We start from the raw sequence: 22,597 nt of genomic DNA on the forward strand, positions 1-22,597 counted from the left end.
TTGGAACGTACGCAAAAATAGTCCTACGCAGAAATTACCCCTGTTCCTCATAGTGCTGTGAAAAAAGTTCTCATCTTATTTAAAAAATTTAAACAGTTTCTGAAAGGAAAAACATTTCTGTACATTTTATAGGTGCATTTTGCTTCTTGTGATGTGAAGCCTAATCTCCATAATGAATTTTAAATATACCCCTATCTTGTGAAAACACTGGGATTTCCCATGCTATTTATAGACCCTTCACTTCCGGTGACCAGTACTGCACTGCAAGTCTGCTAACCCCACATGCCATTCTGAGGATTGTGAGCTGACATATGTAGAATCATGCTGATATGTAGTCATCTGCAGGTTAAAGTTAAGGTAAAGTCCAGAGAAGCCATTGAATATTGTGAAATTAGCATAGAAGCCTATGGGAAGTGGAATTAGTGGTTTTTAGCCTTAAGCTGAAGCCATGGCAAAATGAAAAGTTTCTTGAAATAGCTGTAAACTACTTGAAGATCTTGTTAACTTTGCCATGACAGGAATACACTACAAAAATCCTTCAAAATATGCATTTTTTTAAGTTATAGGTCCAAATTATGGAAAATTGGTCTTTTTGGCTGATTTTTATGTCCTATCTTGTAAAAAGTGTAGAAAATTTAGTAAAAATATCAAATATTAAACTTTGAGGGCTATATTTACCTAAATATGGTAGTAATAAGTACTTGAAATCAAGTTTTGTGTAGATTTGAGCAAAAATTAGGTTAGAAATGAGGAAAAACTCACTTTCATTACTGCGGTTAAGGCCATATAAGCATTCCCCTATGGCAACATGGAAAATCCATTATTGAGCACTTTTTTTGCTTTAGGTGCCCTTTACTGGTCATGTTTTAATGTGAAAACACTGTATTTACAAATTTAAAGCCAAATATATCACCTTTTGTGAAAATTTAAAGATTTAGGATTTTTGACATGTGATCAAGAAAAAGGGGGAGGCATGTCAGAAATATATTTTTAAAAATAGACCAATTTCTCAGAAAATGATTACTTTTAAAACTATTTCTTCATTAATATTGTTAAAAACAAGTTGTGGTTGATATTTTTTATTTGAAAAGTCAGAAAAAGTTCTTTGCAAATATTTAATGCATTTCAGTATGGTAGAATATTGTCACTTTTTTGCTCGCACAACTTGGTTACCCTATATTTAAAAATCAAATATTTAAAAAAGTGCTTGTCACATTTCACTGAAACTTTGCAGATGCATTCAGTATGTGTGTAGGAAGATACCTGTATAGTTATTAATTTTTTCTAAGACAAAAAGTGACTCTTTAGGTTACAGACCACCAATTCAACCAATGAGCATTTGGAACGTACGCAAAAATAGTCCTACGCAGAAATTACCCCTGTTCCTCATAGTGCTGTGAAAAAAGTTCTCATCTTATTTAAAAAATTTAAACAGTTTCTGAAAGGAAAAACATTTCTGTACATTTTATAGGTGCATTTTGCTTCTTGTGATGTGAAGCCTAATCTCCATAATGAATTTTAAATATACCCCTATCTTGTGAAAACACTGGGATTTCCCATGCTATTTATAGACCCTTCACTTCCGGTGACCAGTACTGCACTGCAAGTCTGCTAACCCCACATGCCATTCTGAGGATTGTGAGCTGACATATGTAGAATCATGCTGATATGTAGTCATCTGCAGGTTAAAGTTAAGGTAAAGTCCAGAGAAGCCATTGAATATTGTGAAATTAGCATAGAAGCCTATGGGAAGTGGAATTAGTGGTTTTTAGCCTTAAGCTGAAGCCATGGCAAAATGAAAAGTTTCTTGAAATAGCTGTAAACTACTTGAAGATCTTGTTAACTTTGCCATGACAGGAATACACTACAAAAATCCTTCAAAATATGCATTTTTTTAAGTTATAGGTCCAAATTATGGAAAATTGGTCTTTTTGGCTGATTTTTATGTCCTATCTTGTAAAAAGTGTAGAAAATTTAGTAAAAATATCAAATATTAAACTTTGAGGGCTATATTTACCTAAATATGGTAGTAATAAGTACTTGAAATCAAGTTTTGTGTAGATTTGAGCAAAAATTAGGTTAGAAATGAGGAAAAACTCACTTTCATTACTGCGGTTAAGGCCATATAAGCATTCCCCTATGGCAACATGGAAAATCCATTATTGAGCACTTTTTTTGCTTTAGGTGCCCTTTACTGGTCATGTTTTAATGTGAAAACACTGTATTTACAAATTTAAAGCCAAATATATCACCTTTTGTGAAAATTTAAAGATTTAGGATTTTTGACATGTGATCAAGAAAAAGGGGGAGGCATGTCAGAAATATATTTTTAAAAATAGACCAATTTCTCAGAAAATGATTACTTTTAAAACTATTTCTTCATTAATATTGTTAAAAACAAGTTGTGGTTGATATTTTTTATTTGAAAAGTCAGAAAAAGTTCTTTGCAAATATTTAATGCATTTCAGTATGGTAGAATATTGTCACTTTTTTGCTCGCACAACTTGGTTACCCTATATTTAAAAATCAAATATTTAAAAAAGTGCTTGTCACATTTCACTGAAACTTTGCAGATGCATTCAGTATGTGTGTAGGAAGATACCTGTATAGTTATTAATTTTTTCTAAGACAAAAAGTGACTCTTTAGCTGAAGCCATGGCAAAATGAAAAGTTTCTTGAAATAGCTGTAAACTACTTGAAGATCTTGTTAACTTTGCCATGACAGGAATACACTACAAAAATCCTTCAAAATATGCATTTTTTTAAGTTATAGGTCCAAATTATGGAAAATTGGTCTTTTTGGCTGATTTTTATGTCCTATCTTGTAAAAAGTGTAGAAAATTTAGTAAAAATATCAAATATTAAACTTTGAGGGCTATATTTACCTAAATATGGTAGTAATAAGTACTTGAAATCAAGTTTTGTGTAGATTTGAGCAAAAATTAGGTTAGAAATGAGGAAAAACTCACTTTCATTACTGCGGTTAAGGCCATATAAGCATTCCCCTATGGCAACATGGAAAATCCATTATTGAGCACTTTTTTTGCTTTAGGTGCCCTTTACTGGTCATGTTTTAATGTGAAAACACTGTATTTACAAATTTAAAGCCAAATATATCACCTTTTGTGAAAATTTAAAGATTTAGGATTTTTGACATGTGATCAAGAAAAAGGGGGAGGCATGTCAGAAATATATTTTTAAAAATAGACCAATTTCTCAGAAAATGATTACTTTTAAAACTATTTCTTCATTAATATTGTTAAAAACAAGTTGTGGTTGATATTTTTTATTTGAAAAGTCAGAAAAAGTTCTTTGCAAATATTTAATGCATTTCAGTATGGTAGAATATTGTCACTTTTTTGCTCGCACAACTTGGTTACCCTATATTTAAAAATCAAATATTTAAAAAAGTGCTTGTCACATTTCACTGAAACTTTGCAGATGCATTCAGTATGTGTGTAGGAAGATACCTGTATAGTTATTAATTTTTTCTAAGACAAAAAGTGACTCTTTAGGTTACAGACCACCAATTCAACCAATGAGCATTTGGAACGTACGCAAAAATAGTCCTACGCAGAAATTACCCCTGTTCCTCATAGTGCTGTGAAAAAAGTTCTCATCTTATTTAAAAAATTTAAACAGTTTCTGAAAGGAAAAACATTTCTGTACATTTTATAGGTGCATTTTGCTTCTTGTGATGTGAAGCCTAATCTCCATAATGAATTTTAAATATACCCCTATCTTGTGAAAACACTGGGATTTCCCATGCTATTTATAGACCCTTCACTTCCGGTGACCAGTACTGCACTGCAAGTCTGCTAACCCCACATGCCATTCTGAGGATTGTGAGCTGACATATGTAGAATCATGCTGATATGTAGTCATCTGCAGGTTAAAGTTAAGGTAAAGTCCAGAGAAGCCATTGAATATTGTGAAATTAGCATAGAAGCCTATGGGAAGTGGAATTAGTGGTTTTTAGCCTTTAGTGATGATACGATCAACTGCCGTTGAGGAAAGATAATAAATACAAATTTTGATAGTGAACAGGGAACTATAATTATATTAGACAAATGTTCAATGTCAAACAGTTTTTAATATTCACTCTCATCGCATGCAGAATAATGTTTACACCCGGTGATCTGAAATAACTAAAGTATAACGATATTAGCAATTATAAATTAGTATTATAATCTTTCAAGAGAATTTATTATTCAAATTTATCGAACAAGTTCGGCGTGGCTTAATTTCTCTGTCATTTTTGTAAGTTTACGACGAATGATCCCGATATAATTGCCCCTGACCAACTTGGTTAATAAATTTGAGTAATAGATGTAATAAATTAACTCGGCATCTGTCTTGTAAACGCTATAACAAATTTTGCAAAGATGTTCAGCACTGTGCATCATTGTATGCCGGTTAAGTGAAGAAGTTGTTTTGTAGTGCTTGTCACAAGCTCCACACCTGAGCACACCGTCATCTGTAGCCTCTGTATTAACTTCTATAAAAGATGCATCTAGGGGTTCTATATTGTGTAAGGACATTTTTCTGGAATATGAAAAAAATTAAAATCATGTAAAACGCAATTCACAAAAATGACCCCTCCCTTAGTACAATGAATGGATACATGGTATGCGAAAAATGAATCTTGGGACCCGGAACAGAGTTGTCACTAATCGAGCTGTCTGAAAATTTACTACCTTTTACAACTTGAAATTTATATAAAATTATGTTAAAAAAATATATGTTGCTAACCCGTTTGTTTATATAAAGTTTAACTGGACTTTGAATTTATGACTGTGGAATAAATTATTGAAATCTCCACGGCGTCTAAGGCACACACACACACACACACACACACACACACACACACACACACACACACACACACATATATATATTTATATATTTAGGAATTTAGGAACTCGGCATAGCCAGACTTCGTACCGACACTAGAAAAAGCCAGTGGTAGGGTTGAAACGGTTTATGCAGCCTTCCTGAGAAGTGTCAGTCCGAAGAAAACGACAGGTTCAACATTTTACAATACAGCTTTTGATCGTATCGTAACACTGCTGTTGAATGTATCACGAAGGAAAATATATCGGAAGATGATCGTATCAGTTTTTTTTTCGGACAAGTCGTTATATAAGAGCGAATTACACAAAAACGGTTGAAGATAGGATAATGTTTCATACCTCAAAATGAAGGTTATACATAATACTTTCATATATATGATCATTGATAATTTGGAAAGTACGTCGTTTTATAATATAATTAGTGGAAGTTCATTACGTTAAGGTTTGATGTGATCTTTTGAATAAAAAGAGGTTCAAAGTCTACGAAAATGCCGATGATAAGAGAAAAGAAGTAGTAGACTCATAAAATAGCATATAATCATCATTCTCACTCAAAACCCAAGTCATAACTTTCATATTAAAAGTAAATAATAAAGATTTACTTACTAACGATAATGCACATGTCACAGACAACAAACAATGTTGAACGTATCATGCTGCTGTTGATCGAAACGATACAAAGTGGTTGTACGGTGTGTTAATTTATAGTCGTAGTTCAAATTGTATTTTCTAAAAATGATTACAACAGATCAATAGCATTCGATAGAGTATATTTAGATCAAATATAAAGACAATCTTACATTTTTACAATTTTGTTCCGCTTGTAAGAGTCAAAATAAAATATATCAGCTTTGCAGCTAGCTAAAAATTGTGCTACATTGTACATGTAACTGGTCAGTTGTCCTAATATATTATATTATAAAGAAATACATGTTTTGAAATTAACTGTTTATCTTCTAGAAATGTTCGTACATATCTGTTCCAATACTGCTCTGCTGGGCTCTGGCTATTCAAGAAAGTAAACCATCTTGAACAAATGTATCCCTGATTGTACTTTTTATCCAAATTGAAGCACAGCTTTTTTAGGATCGGAAAGGCAATCATCATGAACAATTTTTTTTAAAAATAAATGCCACAAGTTGTGTACAAAATCTATTGTTCATTTGATTATGTCAAAGGTTTGTGTAAAATCCCTATCAGCAGCATGATCTGTGGAAGACTGTTACATTACTGGAATTTGTATCAGTTATGAAGTATAGTTTAAACACAAGTTTTGATACTGCTTGAAAGGGTAAAAATAAATTTTAATTATGTTGGAAGCTCGTCAGACTTATTTATATATATCATTTAAAACTTCATCTGGTATAAAAAAAAAAGATTTTGCTAAATAGCTAACTTTTATCACTTTTACAGTGCTCGCCTTTAGCCACTAGCCCAGGGCTAATAAAAATTGGTTGGGGCTAGTGAAATGATATATACTTTTCATGTTTCGGGCTAGTTGAACCCTATAGTCCTCTATTATCCGGGTTAGTCATTGAGAATTTTGAAGGAAAGGACTGCTTTTATATACAAATATTATATGATTATAATTCTGAAATCTATACTTAGGATCAATTAAACTTGCTCTGTCCCAGCCCATAACTGTTGTTATTTATCACAACGTACATGCACATATGTCTTAATTTAATTTTGTCAGTCAGTTGAATGTTATTATTTGCTTTACCATAGGGCTCTTTTATTGGAACACAGGCTTCCTATCTTTATTATGTATATATCCTCCCTGGTTACATAGCACTACATATTAATTTTATTACTGAGATATATCAGGGACTTTTCAAAGACATACTGGTACAGTATATGTACCCTCCCTGGTTACCTCAAAATCTCGAACAGCCTTGTCCATTACCTTAACATTCATGACTTTTCGTCCTGAGTCTTCCCTGTCAATGACAATCATAAAAATATATATGTATATTTAAAATGAGGCCCGATTATGGGGTCAAGTTCTAATCTGCTTGAAAATAAAGGTTTAAAGAACTGGATGGAACCTGTCTGGTTTAAATACTAGAAATAAGTTCTTCTTTCTTTCCAGTTTCTGGTAAATCAATTTCACTATAAAGCTTAAAGCTACAAAGTTAACTTTCGATAATTTTCTCAATTTCTCTCGAGTAGCTTCAATCTTCAATCTCAATCGGCAAACCTCGGGTGACTCTAACAGTTACCTAACAGTTTTGGAAATATATGCGAACAACTACTGTCTGACCTTTATGCTCTATTGACAGCAGCCAGTTTTTTTTCGACGGATCAAAATTTCTACACAAGTTCTATGTAAGATACCCCAAGGATCATTCATACTAAGTTAGGTTCCAATTGGTCGAGTAGTGTCAAAGGAGAAGAGTTTTGAACAATTGTAAACGACGAGGACGACGACGGACGCCAAGTGATGGCTATAGCTCACATGGCCTTCGGCTAGGTGAGCATAAAAGGCATGTGTTTTGAAATAAGTTAATATGAATTTTTCATACTTTTTTCCAAAATATTAAATTATAAGGAATGTAATTAACTAATATTTGAATAAATTATCTTGTAAAAAAGAACTTGCGTTCGATTTACGATTTATCATGCGTAAACCCAGAGACCTATAAATATATTACAGGTCTGTGGTAAATCGAACCATAGTTCTTTATACAAGATAATATCTTCAGATATTAGTTACATTCCTTAATTGATTTTTTTCTTATTCAACATTTCTACGGAGTATACACGATAAGAGAGTCGCATTCTCGTAAACTTACATGTAAAATAACGTCAACGATTTTATTGAAAATAACAGCTAACTAAATCTATATACATTGAGAATACTGTATGGAAAAAAACCGGGGAAGGGCGGAATTTCTTTAACTAATGACTCAAGAGAGCCCGAATCGCTCACCTCGTTAACCATTTACTTATTTGAAAAACTTCAGGAATGAGACAGGCTTAGTTAAAATTATCTGAATTGTCAAATGCAGGAAATGTTTTTATAGCATTTTTAAGACCTGAACCAGAATTTCGCTTAAGGCAACACTTTTTGGAGTATTTAATAAAAAAAACTGTCTTCTGACCCCTATGTTTCATTTTTAGTAAAGGCAGCCATATCTATTTACGGATTAAAAATCACAACAGTCATTTTGAGCACAATACACTACATGATAAATATGCTTATTTTCATCAAAATTTAATGATCTTGCGTGGTTTAAGAGATTTTCAAAATTGTACATGTGAAAAAAAAAAACACAAAAACTGTTTCAGGGGTCGTAACTCCTACATCAGTCGTCGAATTGTTTAATATCTAGACATAGGTCCGTCTCATGAAAGTGAACAATATCAGTAGCCTCTGCAAGAATTTTGCTGATGGCAACTGTTTTTGAGTTATTTGCCAAAAACTGCCTTCTGGTCCCCTATGTTCTATTTTCAGTAACGGCGGCCTTGTTTTTTTCAAGGACCATAAATCCCAACGGTCATTTTCAGTAGAACATATATGCCAACTTCCACTGAATTATGTAGAATGATTTTAGAGAAGAATTAGATTTTCAAAGTTGCACACGGGAAAAATGGTTACATCAGTTTTCAATGCGCAGATGGATACACCGTAGCCATATTGGTTTGATATTGACTGTCGACCATGCATTTATCACCGATCTGGAGAAGTTCATGCAAGTATGAACTTTCTGGCAAAGACGTTCTTGACCAATCAAAAACGGCTATAAGCATGTAGCATCTTAGGATTAGAATTACATTGTATACATGTATGACACCTGTAAATTTGAAACAGACTATACAGCTTCATGGACAGTGATTATTGATAACTGGGGTATTTAAAAGCGGGCAAACCGCTAGACTGAAGCTAGCGAACAATTGATAGCGAACAATTATATGGTCATATATAATAACCAAAAAATCAAAGTAAACCATAACGTACCATCAAATTGTTATTGTTTTAATACAGATAATAAAAATATTTCAATTCAATATGGAAAGGTTATCTATAAAAAAAAAATCAACCATTTCACGAAAAAATTAATGAAAAGCCAGTCGATGGAAAATTTTCCAACTGTAAAACAGGGGGGACCTCACTTGGACCCAATTTTAAAGGGCCTTATTTGAAATAGTGCCAGGGGATCATGGGGTATAGCGTTGTAGAGGAGACCCGTACCCACAATTCTACGTCGGAAAAAGTAGGGGTCAAGTTCAATTTAGTGAAGTGCCAGTCGATGGAAAATTTTCCAATTATAAAACAGGGGGGATCTCACTTGGACCCAATTTTAAGGGCCTTATTTGAAATAGTGCCAGTGGGTTATGTGTTAAAAATGTCTAATATTTTTGGAATTGATAGTCTTTATGGAGGCCAAAAATCTCAGTTCCAAGATGGGCTTTAGGACATTGTTCAAGCCACCGACTTCGAAGTTTGTATATTAGTGGTACGGGGGAGGGGGCTGTTTAAAATTTTCCCAATGACTGAGGAAGATATTTTATTATGTTATTATTGTGTCATGACCATTTAATGAAAATGTGTTTGAACAATAAATAATTTTAATTTTAATTTTAATTTGATATGGAAATCCCAGTATTTTGGGAATCCTCAAGTTGGCCTAAAATCTCATCCCGGTCCCAAAATGGACTAATGAACCTTGGTCCCAGCCATTGATTCCGAAGTTGTTTTTGTTTTAATATTTGTTGTTGTTGTTGTTTTAATCGGATTTATAATTACTTTTTTAGGTTTTTCGAAAGTGACTGAAATCATAGTGATGTTTGAGATATTCGTTTTCTTTTGTTTTGAACTTTTTTCTATTCATACTTCTGTGTAGTTTTCTGAAATATTTATGATAAAGCCACACCACCAATAAGAAAAGGTCAACTTTGTTTTTAAATTGTAGTTTCAAATTTGGATTCTATTCGAAAATTATTGCGTGAGCAAAGATAATATCAAACCTCCAATTTCGAATATGTATTTAATTAGGACAATGCAGTTATAGATGAAATTGTGTAATAGATTGTTATTTGACTTTGTTTAATTTTGATGAACAACTTAAATTCAAAACAGTATTTTATCTAACCATATAAAAAACTATACATGTTGTTGAATGAACGAACTTTTCATTGAAAAAAAAACTCAATATAATTGAAATGGTAACTAATAACTTAAAAAAAAACACAATCAAGCGTGAATCACTCATGAAGTTCCAAATATCCACAATAAGTTGTTGTAAGGAATTTACATTATCTAAATATCTTCGTTACATGTAGACATGCATTTGTTATCTTAAATGGACCATCAAATAAATTAATACTCAAGTCACCGATTTTTATATTGATATATAATTTAATTGCGCGCGTCAAAACAAGTTCTCGCTGTGGTCTGATCTAGTTTGATTCTTCACGTACATCGTGGAAAAAAGTCTGGAAATTAAGAAATAACGAAAATTTCTTTGCGATTTCTTAACAACCATTTACATACTCTCACACGGACAATACCTTTTTGTATCAGCTGCCTATACGCAAATACGCAGTTGCGTAATTTCGGAAAAAGTAACAAAAATAAAAACACACATTTTAAAGATGAAATAAAGGTTTTATGCAATGACTCACTGGGGGCCTTGAGCGACCCCCCCCCCCCACCTCCAAGACCCCTCGCCGTAATTTTGCGTACAAATAAAACAGGCCTAGCTACGCCCCTGTGTATAAAGCACTAATAAAATTTACTTGTAGACTGTATACTTCTATTAATATCGATATGAATTTCTAATTTGGCAAATTTTGTATACTATCGGAAGGCATGGAAGGATTGATTAAAAGAAAAATACTAAAAATTATTTCAGAAAAATTTGGTCACATACTTGGATATTTAATTATAAACGGAACTATGCTAATACACTTAATTTGTATTACGGCGAGTTGCCAAAACAAGGGAAACCATGGATATCTTATGGTCATTGGTACATGTTTTTGGGGATTTGATGTTGATCGTGGTTACAATTACATTAATGACCCGCAATATTCACGACAAATGTAGATCAACGGGGCGTGGTCGGATCCACCTTTTTAATGAAAAATTTTGTTAATTTCGTGCAAAAATATTTTGTCAAAAAGGAGCAAATAGCCTGAACCCCAATTTTTTTTTTTTTGGGGGGGGGAACCATCTAGAATCTCTTTTTTCAAAATGTCTTGACCCGATCCCGCCCTTAATAGTACTATTGAAGACACAAATATTTAGAAAAATCTACTTATTTTTATTCCTATTTAACGTTTTAAATATATAAATAACTTCATTCAAATTTTGAACGCACCGCTGATGAATATTATTGATGGCTAAGTTAGTGACGGCTGGCTTCCATGGCTGGTATTGACAGCTAGATTCACTTTATCTTAGCACCCCACTTTCTAACAAATTAAGTTTTATTCATTCAGCTGTTTATAAAACATTCGTTAAAAAAGCATATATTGTTTTTAATTTTCATAACGTTCAGATGAATTTCATACTGTTTTTCAATGAGGGCACTTTATTTTGGAAGGCGGTCATTTCAAACAGATTGAAGCTGTTTTTGGTATTCCAAAATAAGCGTTCAATCATGCTAAGAAAAATCTAGTTATTTGCCATTTTTAGAGTCAACTAGGGGATGCCTGCAAAAAAAGGATTTACGACCATCTACCATACATCAATGGTGTACAGTTTTGTTCGAATTGCTTTGGTGGTTTAAGAGGAGTTGATCATTAACCTTTCACGGGAATTGGTTTTCTTTTTGACTCAGAATTGTTTTTTTGTTTTTTGTTTTTCGTTTTTTTTTTGTTTTTTTTGTTTTTTTGTTTTTTGTTGTTTTTTTTTTTTGCGTGCGCAATTAACGCGCGTAAATATGTACTTTTCTAACGTATGTAAGCGAATTATTTTTTTTCTTCTTTTTTATTCACATTACTTACTTTTTAACCCTTCCTTACATCTTTTCTTTTGGTGCTATTTGCTGGTTATCCTGAGACTTCGCCAAAGTTTTCATTCCATCCATAGCCAGTGGGCAGCAAGAGAGTAACCTTGATTTTTATATTATCAAGAATTTCGCTTATGTGCAGGCTATAGGATGTCTTTTTGGTTTGGTTTGGGTGTCCAGACTTTGGCCTTGTCTTTGGGTGCAGATGTTTTAAAACATAAAAAGGGGGAAGGTTTACTTCGACGCATTCTAAATGTGTGAAAATGTTTATTTGTGATTGATGATCCAGTCGTTTTATTTTGTTTTATTTTTGTTTTTTGTTTTGTTTTTTTTTTCTATATTTTTGGGGGAGTGATGAGGTGGGAGGGAAGGAAGAGCTAGATTGAACACCCTTTAATTTTTTGAAAGTTCTGCTCCATGCACCCAGTTAACAGGAACATAATAAATTCTTACATTATACTCATAACAATGGGTAGGGGTTTACCAGTCATGCCAGTGTACACATAAAGAGGGGTTGGGGTCCGGATTGGGCGCAGATGTTTACACATAGAAGGGGGATGTTTATTTGGGCACGTTCTACGCTTTTCCCGGTCTGGACAGTTTTGCACCCCAGAAAAATGGTGGATGTCGTTTAGTTAAGCAAATTAAAAACTAAGAATACTCGTGTAACACGTGTACACATGATCTGAGGAGTACATCGATTAAGCATGCGCGAAGTAGTACAATAGGTAGTACAATACAGTTAGGTCATTTCTGAGAATTTGGTCTCATTTTGTTGAAATAAAGCTGTTTTCAGGCAGTCTGCACAGAAATGTCTACTGTTTGGTCATACAAAGTGCATATTTTTCAAATGCTTGGTGTGTGGAGGTTCAAGTCATTCATATGTAGTTTAGTGATTATTGTTATAAAATCCAGTAGCCATGGTAGCATACTGGGAAAAAATATTACTGAAATTTAGTACAAATCAGGGGTGCCTTTTCGAAACTAACAGCCAAATACTATTTTTATAAAATATAAGGCACGTAGACACTTCCACAGGATGAAAGCATGCACGGAGAAGGTGGAAAAAGGGTAAAAATAATAAGACCCTTCCGATTTATTCTCTTACAATTTTAGTTCCAAAAGTTCGTGCGAAATAAGGTGTTTTGAAAATCAACCATCTGGTACGAGAACACAATTAATTCCCCTTGGTTTTATATAGTTCCAACTTTGGTAGTAGGTACCTTCCACATTTTTTCATATTTTTACTGGAAACTTATTTGCTGAAGTTTTGCCTCTAATTGGTAGAAAATAGGTTAAAATTACTTGGTTTTTTTTTCATGAATCAATTCTGACTAAAAGTTGTGATTTGGTTCAGTGGAAGAAGGTTAAAATTTAGGACTTTTAACTCAGTTCATTTGTCATGTTTACCCCATCTCCGAATTATATGTATTAATTTCAGAAAATGATGGTAAAATTTTCTACAATTGATATATAAAATCCTGTTTGTACATATCTTTAGTCCAGAGAAGTTTTATTCAGTTTGCGCCGGTGGAATTTTTTTAATCTGCTCAAATGTGTATATTGAAATGCACTTGAAAATTAATTGCGGTCTTGTGCCATCTGATGCTGAGGAGAGGACCTAATACGGCAGGGAACTGAAACGTTCCGGATACCATTCTTCATTTAAATTACACCTGTTCACTATTACATATATAACATCTGTCTATGTATAAATGCTTAACAACATTTAAACAATATGTCCACCAAATTTCAACTTTTAATTTTAAGTTTTACCAAATTCGGGAGTAACTTGGTATGCGAAACAGTGCGCCTTAATGTAACTGTAAAGTGCACCCTTATATATGTAATGCACGGACCATTGAAGGAGTAATCAAGGGAACCAAGGTTATAGCGGTAATCAAAAGAATGTAATCCAGGGACAAAGACCAGACATGGAAAACAGACATACACAACAAAGAACATAAAGTAACTAAAATCATACATACAAAGTAACAAAAGTTAATGAGCAACTCGGACTCCACTAAAAACTGAAGGTCTTCAAATTTTGATATATTCCCAAAAAATCGCGTTTTCCGTAGAGAAAAGATTGTTTCAAAAGACAAATTTAGAAAGTACACAACACCACATTTATACCTCATATCACAAATAAATTCGACCTTCAGAGGAGTTGCGGCTCAAAGGAATCGGTCTCTTCTTTTAGTAGTATACATAATTAAAGGTTTTCCGATATTTGGGGGAAATCGGCTAATATTTTCGAGATTTTTATTTTGCTACCATGACAACCCTAAAATTATCGATTCACCTTCTTTTTGGAAATAATTAAACGCTCATCAAACTTTACCAATATACATGTGTTGACTTTCAGGTTCCTGGCTACCTAATTTCCCGAAATGCCGCTATGTCCTATATTATGACGTACCTCCTTTTCGGCCATTGCGCCCCACCTTTGATTTTTTTTATTTTTTGACAGTACCACATCTATTTGATGATGCTTAACTTCTGAGAAAGTTTCGTTTTAACCCCCACCCCAAAAACATTTCCAAGAATAGGTGCGGACCAGTTCAGTGGGAAACAAAAAAAAATAAATAGTAATTAAAATTCACATTTCCACGAAACATTTCCGGATCTTTTTGTGAGATACATAATGTTAATGGAACTGCATATTATTAATTGGGACGGCGTAAAGAACCTACATATCAAATTTGATTGAAATCGGACAACTTTCAGTTTTTGGCCGCAGTGACAATTTGAAAATGGCAGTGGAAAGGAAATTCAAATTATTATTTGAACCGTAGATTCCTAATCGGGGCGCTTTAAAACACCTACATATCAATTGCCATCAAAATCGGACAACTTCGAATTTCCGACCGCATTGGCAGAGACGCACGCGTTTTGTTTTCCAGAATTGTGTTTGGACCATTGAGCTTAATATCTGTACCTGCATCTGTATCTGTTTCGTCAAATTCTGATCAACAGTTTTCTAGATATTTGAGTTTCATAAATTTCATAATATTCTGATGTTTTTATCTAGGCTCCCTAAATCTGGATGGCGACCATCTTTCATACTCGAAAACAGGTGTTTTATCATATTTGAAGGGTTCTATAAATCTGCTAAATTAAGTAAAGATATTCCAAGTTCTTTTCTTTAACCTTTGAAAAAACTACAGAAAATATGCATAAATCGGTCAAAAGTTCCTGTTTTTCCTTACTATGGTAAAACATAAAATATCGATTAACTTTTTTGCATGATATTAAAGAGCTTATTAAACTGTACCACCATACCAATTTTCAAGTTCCTAGCTACCTAGGTTTTCGAGATAACGCAATGTCCTTTATTATGACCTATCCCCCTTTTCGGTCGAATCGCCCCTCCTTTGATTTTTTTTACGGGAACACATTTACATGTATTTGATGAGATCTAACTTCCGTGAATGTTTCGTTTAAAGCTCCCAAGTATTTACAAACGTGTGGACAAGCTCGTCGATAAAAATAATGATAATTGAAATTTACGTTTCCAAGAAACGTGTAAAAGTCGCCTCCCGTTTCTGGATCTAATTTTGAGAAATATATCGTACACTGAACTGCATGTTATTAATCGGGACAGGTAAAGAACTTGAATATCAAATTTAATTGAAATCGAACAATTTTGAATTTTTGACCGCGGTGGCGGACATTTAAAACAAAGGGGCCGATACTTAGTTCAAATTATCAATTGGGCTGTAGATTCTTAATCGGGACGGCTTAAATAACTTAAGTTTCAATTATCATCTAAATCGGCCAACTTTGAAATTTCGACCGCGGTGGCGACCATTTTGAAAATGGCGGTCGATACGTAACTCAAATTGACAATTGAGCCGCAGATTATTAATCAGGATGGCTTAAAGAACCTAATTTTTACATTTTTATCTAAATCGGAAATTTTGAATTTTTGACCGCGTTGGCGGCCGAGACTCACGCAATTTTTTCAAGATTTTGTTTCGACAATTAAGCTTTATAATTATACCAAGTTTGGTCGAACTCTGACCAGCCGTTTTCAATATAGGTTACAGACCACCAATTCAACCAATGAGCATTTGGAACGTACGCAAAAATAGTCCTACGCAGAAATTAACCCTGTTCCTCATAGTGCTGTGAAAAACGTTCTCATCTCATTTAAAAAATTTAAACAGTTTCTGAAAGGAAAAACATTTCTGTACATTTTATAGGTGCATTTTGCTTCTTGTGATGTGAAGCCTAATCTCCATAATGATTTCTAAATATACCCCTATCTTGTGAAAACACTGGGATTTCCCATGCTATTTATAGACACTTCACTTCCGGTGACCAGTACTGCACTGCAAGTCTGCTAACCCCACATGCCATTCTGAGGATCGTGAGCTGACATATGTAGAATCATACTGATATATAGTCCTCTGCAGGTTAAAGTTAAGGTAAAGTCCAGAGAAGCCATTGAATATTGTGAAATTAGCATAGAAGCCTATGGGAAGTGGAATTAGTGGTTTTTAGCCTATAAGAATTCAAAATTTCCGGTGTAAAAAATGGTAGCTTTCAGTCCGGCGGCCATTTTGAAAACATGGCGGCAGCTGGATATTTTTTTTTAAAAGTTTTGCATCCTCCAAAGAATGTTCTAACTTCCTGAAAAGTTCCATCTCAATTGGATGAGGAACTTTTGAGAAAAAGGGCAGACATTTTCAGGATGTTTTATGACAGGAGAATTAAAATAATATTTAAAATCTAGGTTTCCACGAAACGTGTAGAAGGCGCCTCCCGTTTCCGGATCTATTTTTGAGACGCAGATTGTCAAATGATTAGTTTTGCACGAAAGGGCCTAAAGAACCTAGCTATAAATTTTCTTCGAAATCAGATAAATTTGAATTTTTTGCCGGGATGTCGGGCATTTGGAAAATAGAGGCCCAGGCGTAGGTTAAATTGTCAATCGGGCCGCAGATTAATAATCGGGACGACTAAAAGAACCCTAATTTCTCTACGTATTCTCTATAACGCTATACCCCATGACCCCCTGGCACTATTTCAAATGAGGTCCAAGTGGGGTCCAAGTTTTATAGTTGAAAAAAAACTTCGATTGACTTCACTAAATTGAATTAAATTTTTCCGATGTAAAATGATGCATACCGGTCTCCTCTACAACGCTATACCCCATGAGCCTCTGGCACTATTTCAAATAAGGCCCTTAAAATTGGGTCCAAGTGAGGTCCCTCCCCCCTGTTTTATAGTTGGAAAATTTTCCGTCGACTGGTACTTCACTAAACTGAACTTGACCCCTACTTTTTCCGACGTAGAATGGTGGGTACGGGTCTCCTCTACAACGCTATACCCCATGTCCCCCTGGCACTATTTCAAATAAGGCCTTTAACATTGGGTCCAAGTGAAGTGCCCCTGTTTTACAGTTGGAAAATTTTCCATCGACTGGCTTTTCATTAAATTTTTCGAGAAATTGTTGATTTCTTTTATAGATAACCTTTCCATATTGAATTGAAATATTTTTATTATCGGTTTAAAAACAATTACAATTTGATGGTACGTAATGGTTTACTTTGATTTTTTGGTTATCAGTCCAGCCTATACAGCTTCATGGACAGTGATTATTGATAACTGGGGTATTTAAAAGCGGGCAAACCGGTATGAATGCCTGCAAGCGAATTATACTTTGTCATAGAGTGATCAAGGGAACCAAGTTGCATATAGTGTGGATATATGTAAAACCGAGTACTTCATTGTCAATATGACGTGTAGCAAAGACCTCTATAACTTAATGTGTAGAGTGGTCGGGACGGAGGAAGTGGTAAGAACGAGGAGAAACATTTACATGGCGGCTGAAATTTTGTTAGAAGGCAGGCTATGGAAGTGGATAGCCAGTGGTAGCAAAGCGGAAGGAATACACTTCGAGGGTGGTGATTTTGATATGATGTTTCTCGATAAGTCTTTACGTATACACGAAAACGACCGGGTTGTCATTGAAAAACAACTCAATGCTCAATGTTTGCTTGATTCACTGAATACAAAATTAGGGTTTGTAAGACTAAAACTAAATCAACGATCGAGTTTAGATGAATTTCATATCAAATCGTCAGAATACCATGGCGATAATTTATACTTGTCGAGTCGGAGAATTCGAGAATCAGACCTTCAAAACGATTTTGATATTCATGGGCCTTGTCATTCGACACTTGATGGAGCGGCGGAATATCTGGTTTGCTTTCGATGTAAACAATGGATCAGTTTGGCTGAAACTTGGGTACGTAGAAATAGAAACGAATGGCCGAGGTCTGACCTAATTTCTGAAATAGTACAGGATGGTGTTTTGTTTGTACCTGTAGGTTGTAAAACTTCACAATTTGAAAATTTAGAATGGCGTATTTCTTTTTCAGTTGCTGAACGCAAACTAGTTCATTCTTTTTCTCATACACAATTACTTTGTTATGCGGCTCTGAAGCTAATTGTGTCGGATATTATCAAAGTAAGACACCGGGAAGTACTGTGTTCATACTTCATTAAAACAGTCATGTTTTGGGTATCTGAGGAGAGTGACCCGGATGATTGGAAACCGGAGAACTTTACTCGCTGTTTTGAAAAATGTTTCAGACGCTTGATCTACTGTGTTGAGTATGAAATATGTTTCCATTATTTCATACCTGAAATTAACTTTTTTGAAAACAGGTTTTCTAAAGAAGGACATGAAAGTTTACTTTGTTCCCTTAAATCTTTATATGACCTAGGGGTGAATTCAGTCCAGCTGACACACACTGTAGAAAAATGCCTTCCATTATTGTCCTCTTTGACCTCCTCTGTCGTATGTGACCTTGCTTTTTTGCAGGTGTTCTTCCAACATAAAAAGGATATCAGCACTACATATATGTTAAACAAAGTTGTTCCTTGGACAAAACATTGTGAAAAATCGTTCAAGTTGATCGTGCGACTATTTTTTTCTTTACAATTCAGTGGAGACGCCATTGGGATGTCGAATATCAACTCTGTAAACAATAAACATATTTATCGGAGATACAAGAAAAAGATGGCATATATTCTAATGGCATCAAAGGGCAGTACTGTTAGTGGATGGTGTTTGTTAGCTTGCTTATTTTATAAATTCAAACAATATCAACTATGCAGATCTCTGATTCAAATGTCTCAAGTAAACGCTACAACAGACAAAGTGAGTATAACAAATGAACCTTACATCAGTGTGAACAGTCCGGTAAATGTGGCTACACAGACTAAGAAGGGAATACATTGTTTTTCTTTGCTGAAACATGAACTAGTTCTACCACTAATATTCATGTCAACCGGCCTTTTACCTGACGAACTATTTCCATGTTTCAACGAAAATAACAAACGAATAAGTATTTCGACCATGGTACTTGTACATTTTCTAGATTTTCTATGCGCACATCATCTCGGAAATCATTTTGATAAAGACCGTATATTCACAAACCTGGCACAAACAATTAAGAGCGGATATACCGGTGTGATAACACCCAACTACAACGCTTTGGAATCTGTTTTACACTGCTTGGAAATATGCATGATTTTCTAAATTTCTATTGATAATTAGAACTCCTTGTTTACAGATGCTAAACTGTGTCTTTCCACTGCAGTTTCCCGTATTTACAACCATCCCACTGTTTCGCGTTAAACCTTATACATGTGACTCTTAACTAGGAAAATTATAACATGTAAACAAAAAGTTTATTTTAGTACACATATTTTCTATGCCACATACATGTTTATCAATATACTACTACAATGCAATAATTTTCAACAAGTACGGAAATGAAAAATAAGAGATTCAAATAGAATTTTTAAGTCTCGAGAATGGGCCCCTAAGAGAAAACCAGAGGACCAGGATTCAAGCAAAAATCAGAACGTATAAATAACCCTACTAGACAAGGACAACAGTCATGCATAACATAGAACATGTATGAAATAATTAAAAAAAAACACATTAACGTTTTGTTGCCAACTCCTTTTCAAAGGCATTAATGATGAATGACTACAATCTTAAGGACGAAAAGCCCTTCTGCGTAAATATAATGATCAAAATATGACGCTTAAGTATACTAAGAATCAGGCAAAGTGGAACAAAATCAGATACATGCATGTCAAAAACCCACCGATCTGACAATATATAATTTCACTCAAAGATGCTTTCTCTATTTGATCTCCACATTACTGGATTTGCTCAAGATGTTACAGCAAATGAGGTTTTTGGCAGATTAATCCGTCTTGCAATGTTCATTTTCGATACATTTCAATGAAACATTATAATTCAATTTACATAGGTTTTTCTTCTCTATTTCGTCTACCCCGGACTTGACTTTTTATGAGCTACTCGGCGGGTGATCCAAGAAAAGCAGAGGACGCTTATCCTACCGGTGCACCTGGTCCATGCTCCCAGTTTTTTAGTGGAGTCCAAGTTACTCATTTGCTTTTGCTACTTTGCATGTATGATTTTATTTACTTTAATTTTTTTCTTGTGTATGTCTGTTTTCCATGTTTGGTCCATGTCCCCGGATTACATTCTCTTGATTAACGCTATAACCTTGGTTCCCTCGATTACTCTCACTCAAAAAGATTGAAAATCTTGGTCTTTTTTCCTTGATTCTCATGGTGCAAATAGTTACATGTAAATTTTAAAATAAAACTTTAAAAATGGAGGGCTTTTCATACCATGTTTCACCCATTGTCTGATTCTTACAGTTAGGTCATAGAACTGTCATGATTTGGTATATAATAATTCTGATAACAAAGCATAATTAATATACTGATGTACCCGAAAGTAGCATGGACCTGTTAAAACAGGTCTATTGATGATAGATCTACATATAAATCGAACTTGGGCTTAGAATGTTTCAAACAGAAGGAATTCTACACAATATTCGGCGTAGCGTGTCGGACTGTTACAATGAAGGTTTTGGAATCTCGTCCTGGAATATCGATCGAAAAATTATACTTATATTTGATCAAACTTGTATGGTTTCTTTTGGGAAAATACTATCACAGTAAGCCAGATTCCTCTCGTACGTGTCTACGGACAACACCAACAAGGTCGACAAAATCATAAAACGATATCAATTCTCTAATATAAAGAATAACAATATTGTGGCTTGTTTGTTAGAAAATTTTGGTCGACAATCGTTGAGCCTCTTAGCTTCGGCATCTGATAAAATTTGCAACCTTGTCATCAACAGTTTTCGCTATTTCCAAACACCTTAGTTAGACAATTTTTACCGTCGTTTTGATTTTATTTTACCTGATCAATATGATCTTTAATTAAACATCGCCCCTTTTAACCAGACTACTTTTACCAATTAATTAACTCCTGTCTGAAACAAGAGGCTCCCGGAGCCTGGATCGCTCAACTTGTTCAATTTTCCCTTTCAAGTACAATTATTAAATTTAACAAGGAGTTGTCCAGCAATTTTGTCTCAAGAAGAGTTTGGTACGACTTATCATAAGGATCATTCCAGCAATTGAGAGAATTTGTCTAAACCTAACATGCAGTTTTTGACATATTATATGCGAAAAACTACTGTCTGTCCCCTATGTTCTATTTTTAGTGACGGCAGCCTTGTTTTTCAACGGATCAAAAATCCCCACATCAATTCTATGCAGGATACCCCGAGGAACATTCATACTAAATTTGGTTCCAGTTGGTCCAGTAGTGTCAGAGGAGAAGATTTGAAAGAAATAACAAAATAGCAAAATAAAGGGCCAATAGCTCTAACAAGGCTTTACAGATTAAACTAAAAATTGACCACCGGTAGATCTCATCATGCTTTTACCCATGTCATAATTTGGCTTAACCTAACAGTTTTGGAGATATATGCGAAAAACTACTGTCCGACCCCTACGTTATATTTTTAGTAACAGCAGCCATGTTTTTTTCGACGGATCAAAAATTTCCACACAAGTTCTATGTAAGATACCCCAAGGAACATTCATACCAAGTCAAGTTCCAACTGGTCAAGTAGTGTCAAAGGAGAAGAGTTTTGAAAAATTGTTAACGACAACGGACGCCAAGTGAGCATAAAAGGCATGTGTTTTGAAATAAGTTAATATGAATTTTTCGTACTTTTTGCCAAAATATTAAATTATAAAGAATGTAATTAACTAATATCTGAATAAATTATATTGTAAAAAGAACTTAGGTTCGATTTACGATTTATCATGCGTAAACCCAGAGACCTATAAATAAATTAAATTACAGGTCTGTGGTAATTCGAACCATAGTTCTTCATACAAGATTATATCTTCAGATATTAGTTACATTCCTTAATTGATTTTATTTCTTATTCAACATTTCTACAGAGTATTCATGATAAGAGTGTCGCATTCTCGTAAACTTACATGTAGAACAACGTCAACGATTTTATTGAAAACAACAGCTAACTAAATCTATATACAATGAGAATACTGTATGGAAATAAATACCGGGGAAGGGCGGAATTTCTTTAACTAATCTCTCGAGAGCCTGAATCGCTCACCTCGTTAACCATTTACTTATTTGAAAAACTACAGGAATGAGACAGGCCATGTTAAACTTAACTAAATTGTCAAATGCAAGAATTGCTTTTCATAGCATTTTTAAGACCTGAACCAGAATTTCGCTTAAGGCAACACTTTTTGGAGCATTTAAAAAAAAAACTGTCATCTGACCCCTATGTTCCATTTTTCGTAAAGGCAGCCATATCTATTCACGGATTAAAATTCACAACAGTCATTTTGAGCACAATACACTAAAGGATAAATATACTTATTTTC

At 34.2% G+C, this 22,597-nt stretch overlaps 1 protein-coding gene across 1 annotated transcript; it reads left to right on the plus strand.

Moving 5' to 3' along the window:
• Positions 1-17,402: 17,402 nt before the first annotated feature.
• LOC148614205 (uncharacterized) lies at positions 17,403-20,869 on the plus strand. The gene has a single exon (XM_088588122.1). It carries the CDS (start codon positions 17,559-17,561, stop codon positions 19,368-19,370), a length of 1,812 nt encoding a protein of 603 aa, XP_088444248.1. The 5' UTR covers positions 17,403-17,558; the 3' UTR covers positions 19,371-20,869.
• Positions 20,870-22,597: the final 1,728 nt, after the last annotated feature.

Source organism: Perna viridis, chromosome 6 (assembly GCF_037379345.1).
Source record: "Perna viridis isolate PV_CMFRI_1.1 ecotype Kerala chromosome 6, ASM3737934v1, whole genome shotgun sequence".
In the NCBI taxonomy this organism is placed as follows: domain Eukaryota; kingdom Metazoa; phylum Mollusca; class Bivalvia; order Mytilida; family Mytilidae; genus Perna; species Perna viridis.

Excerpts from the sequence above, each read along its gene's own strand:
- LOC148614205 (XM_088588122.1), top strand. The coding sequence starts at position 17,559 with ATGACGTGTAGCAAAGACCTCTATAACTTAATGTGTAGAGTGGTCGGG.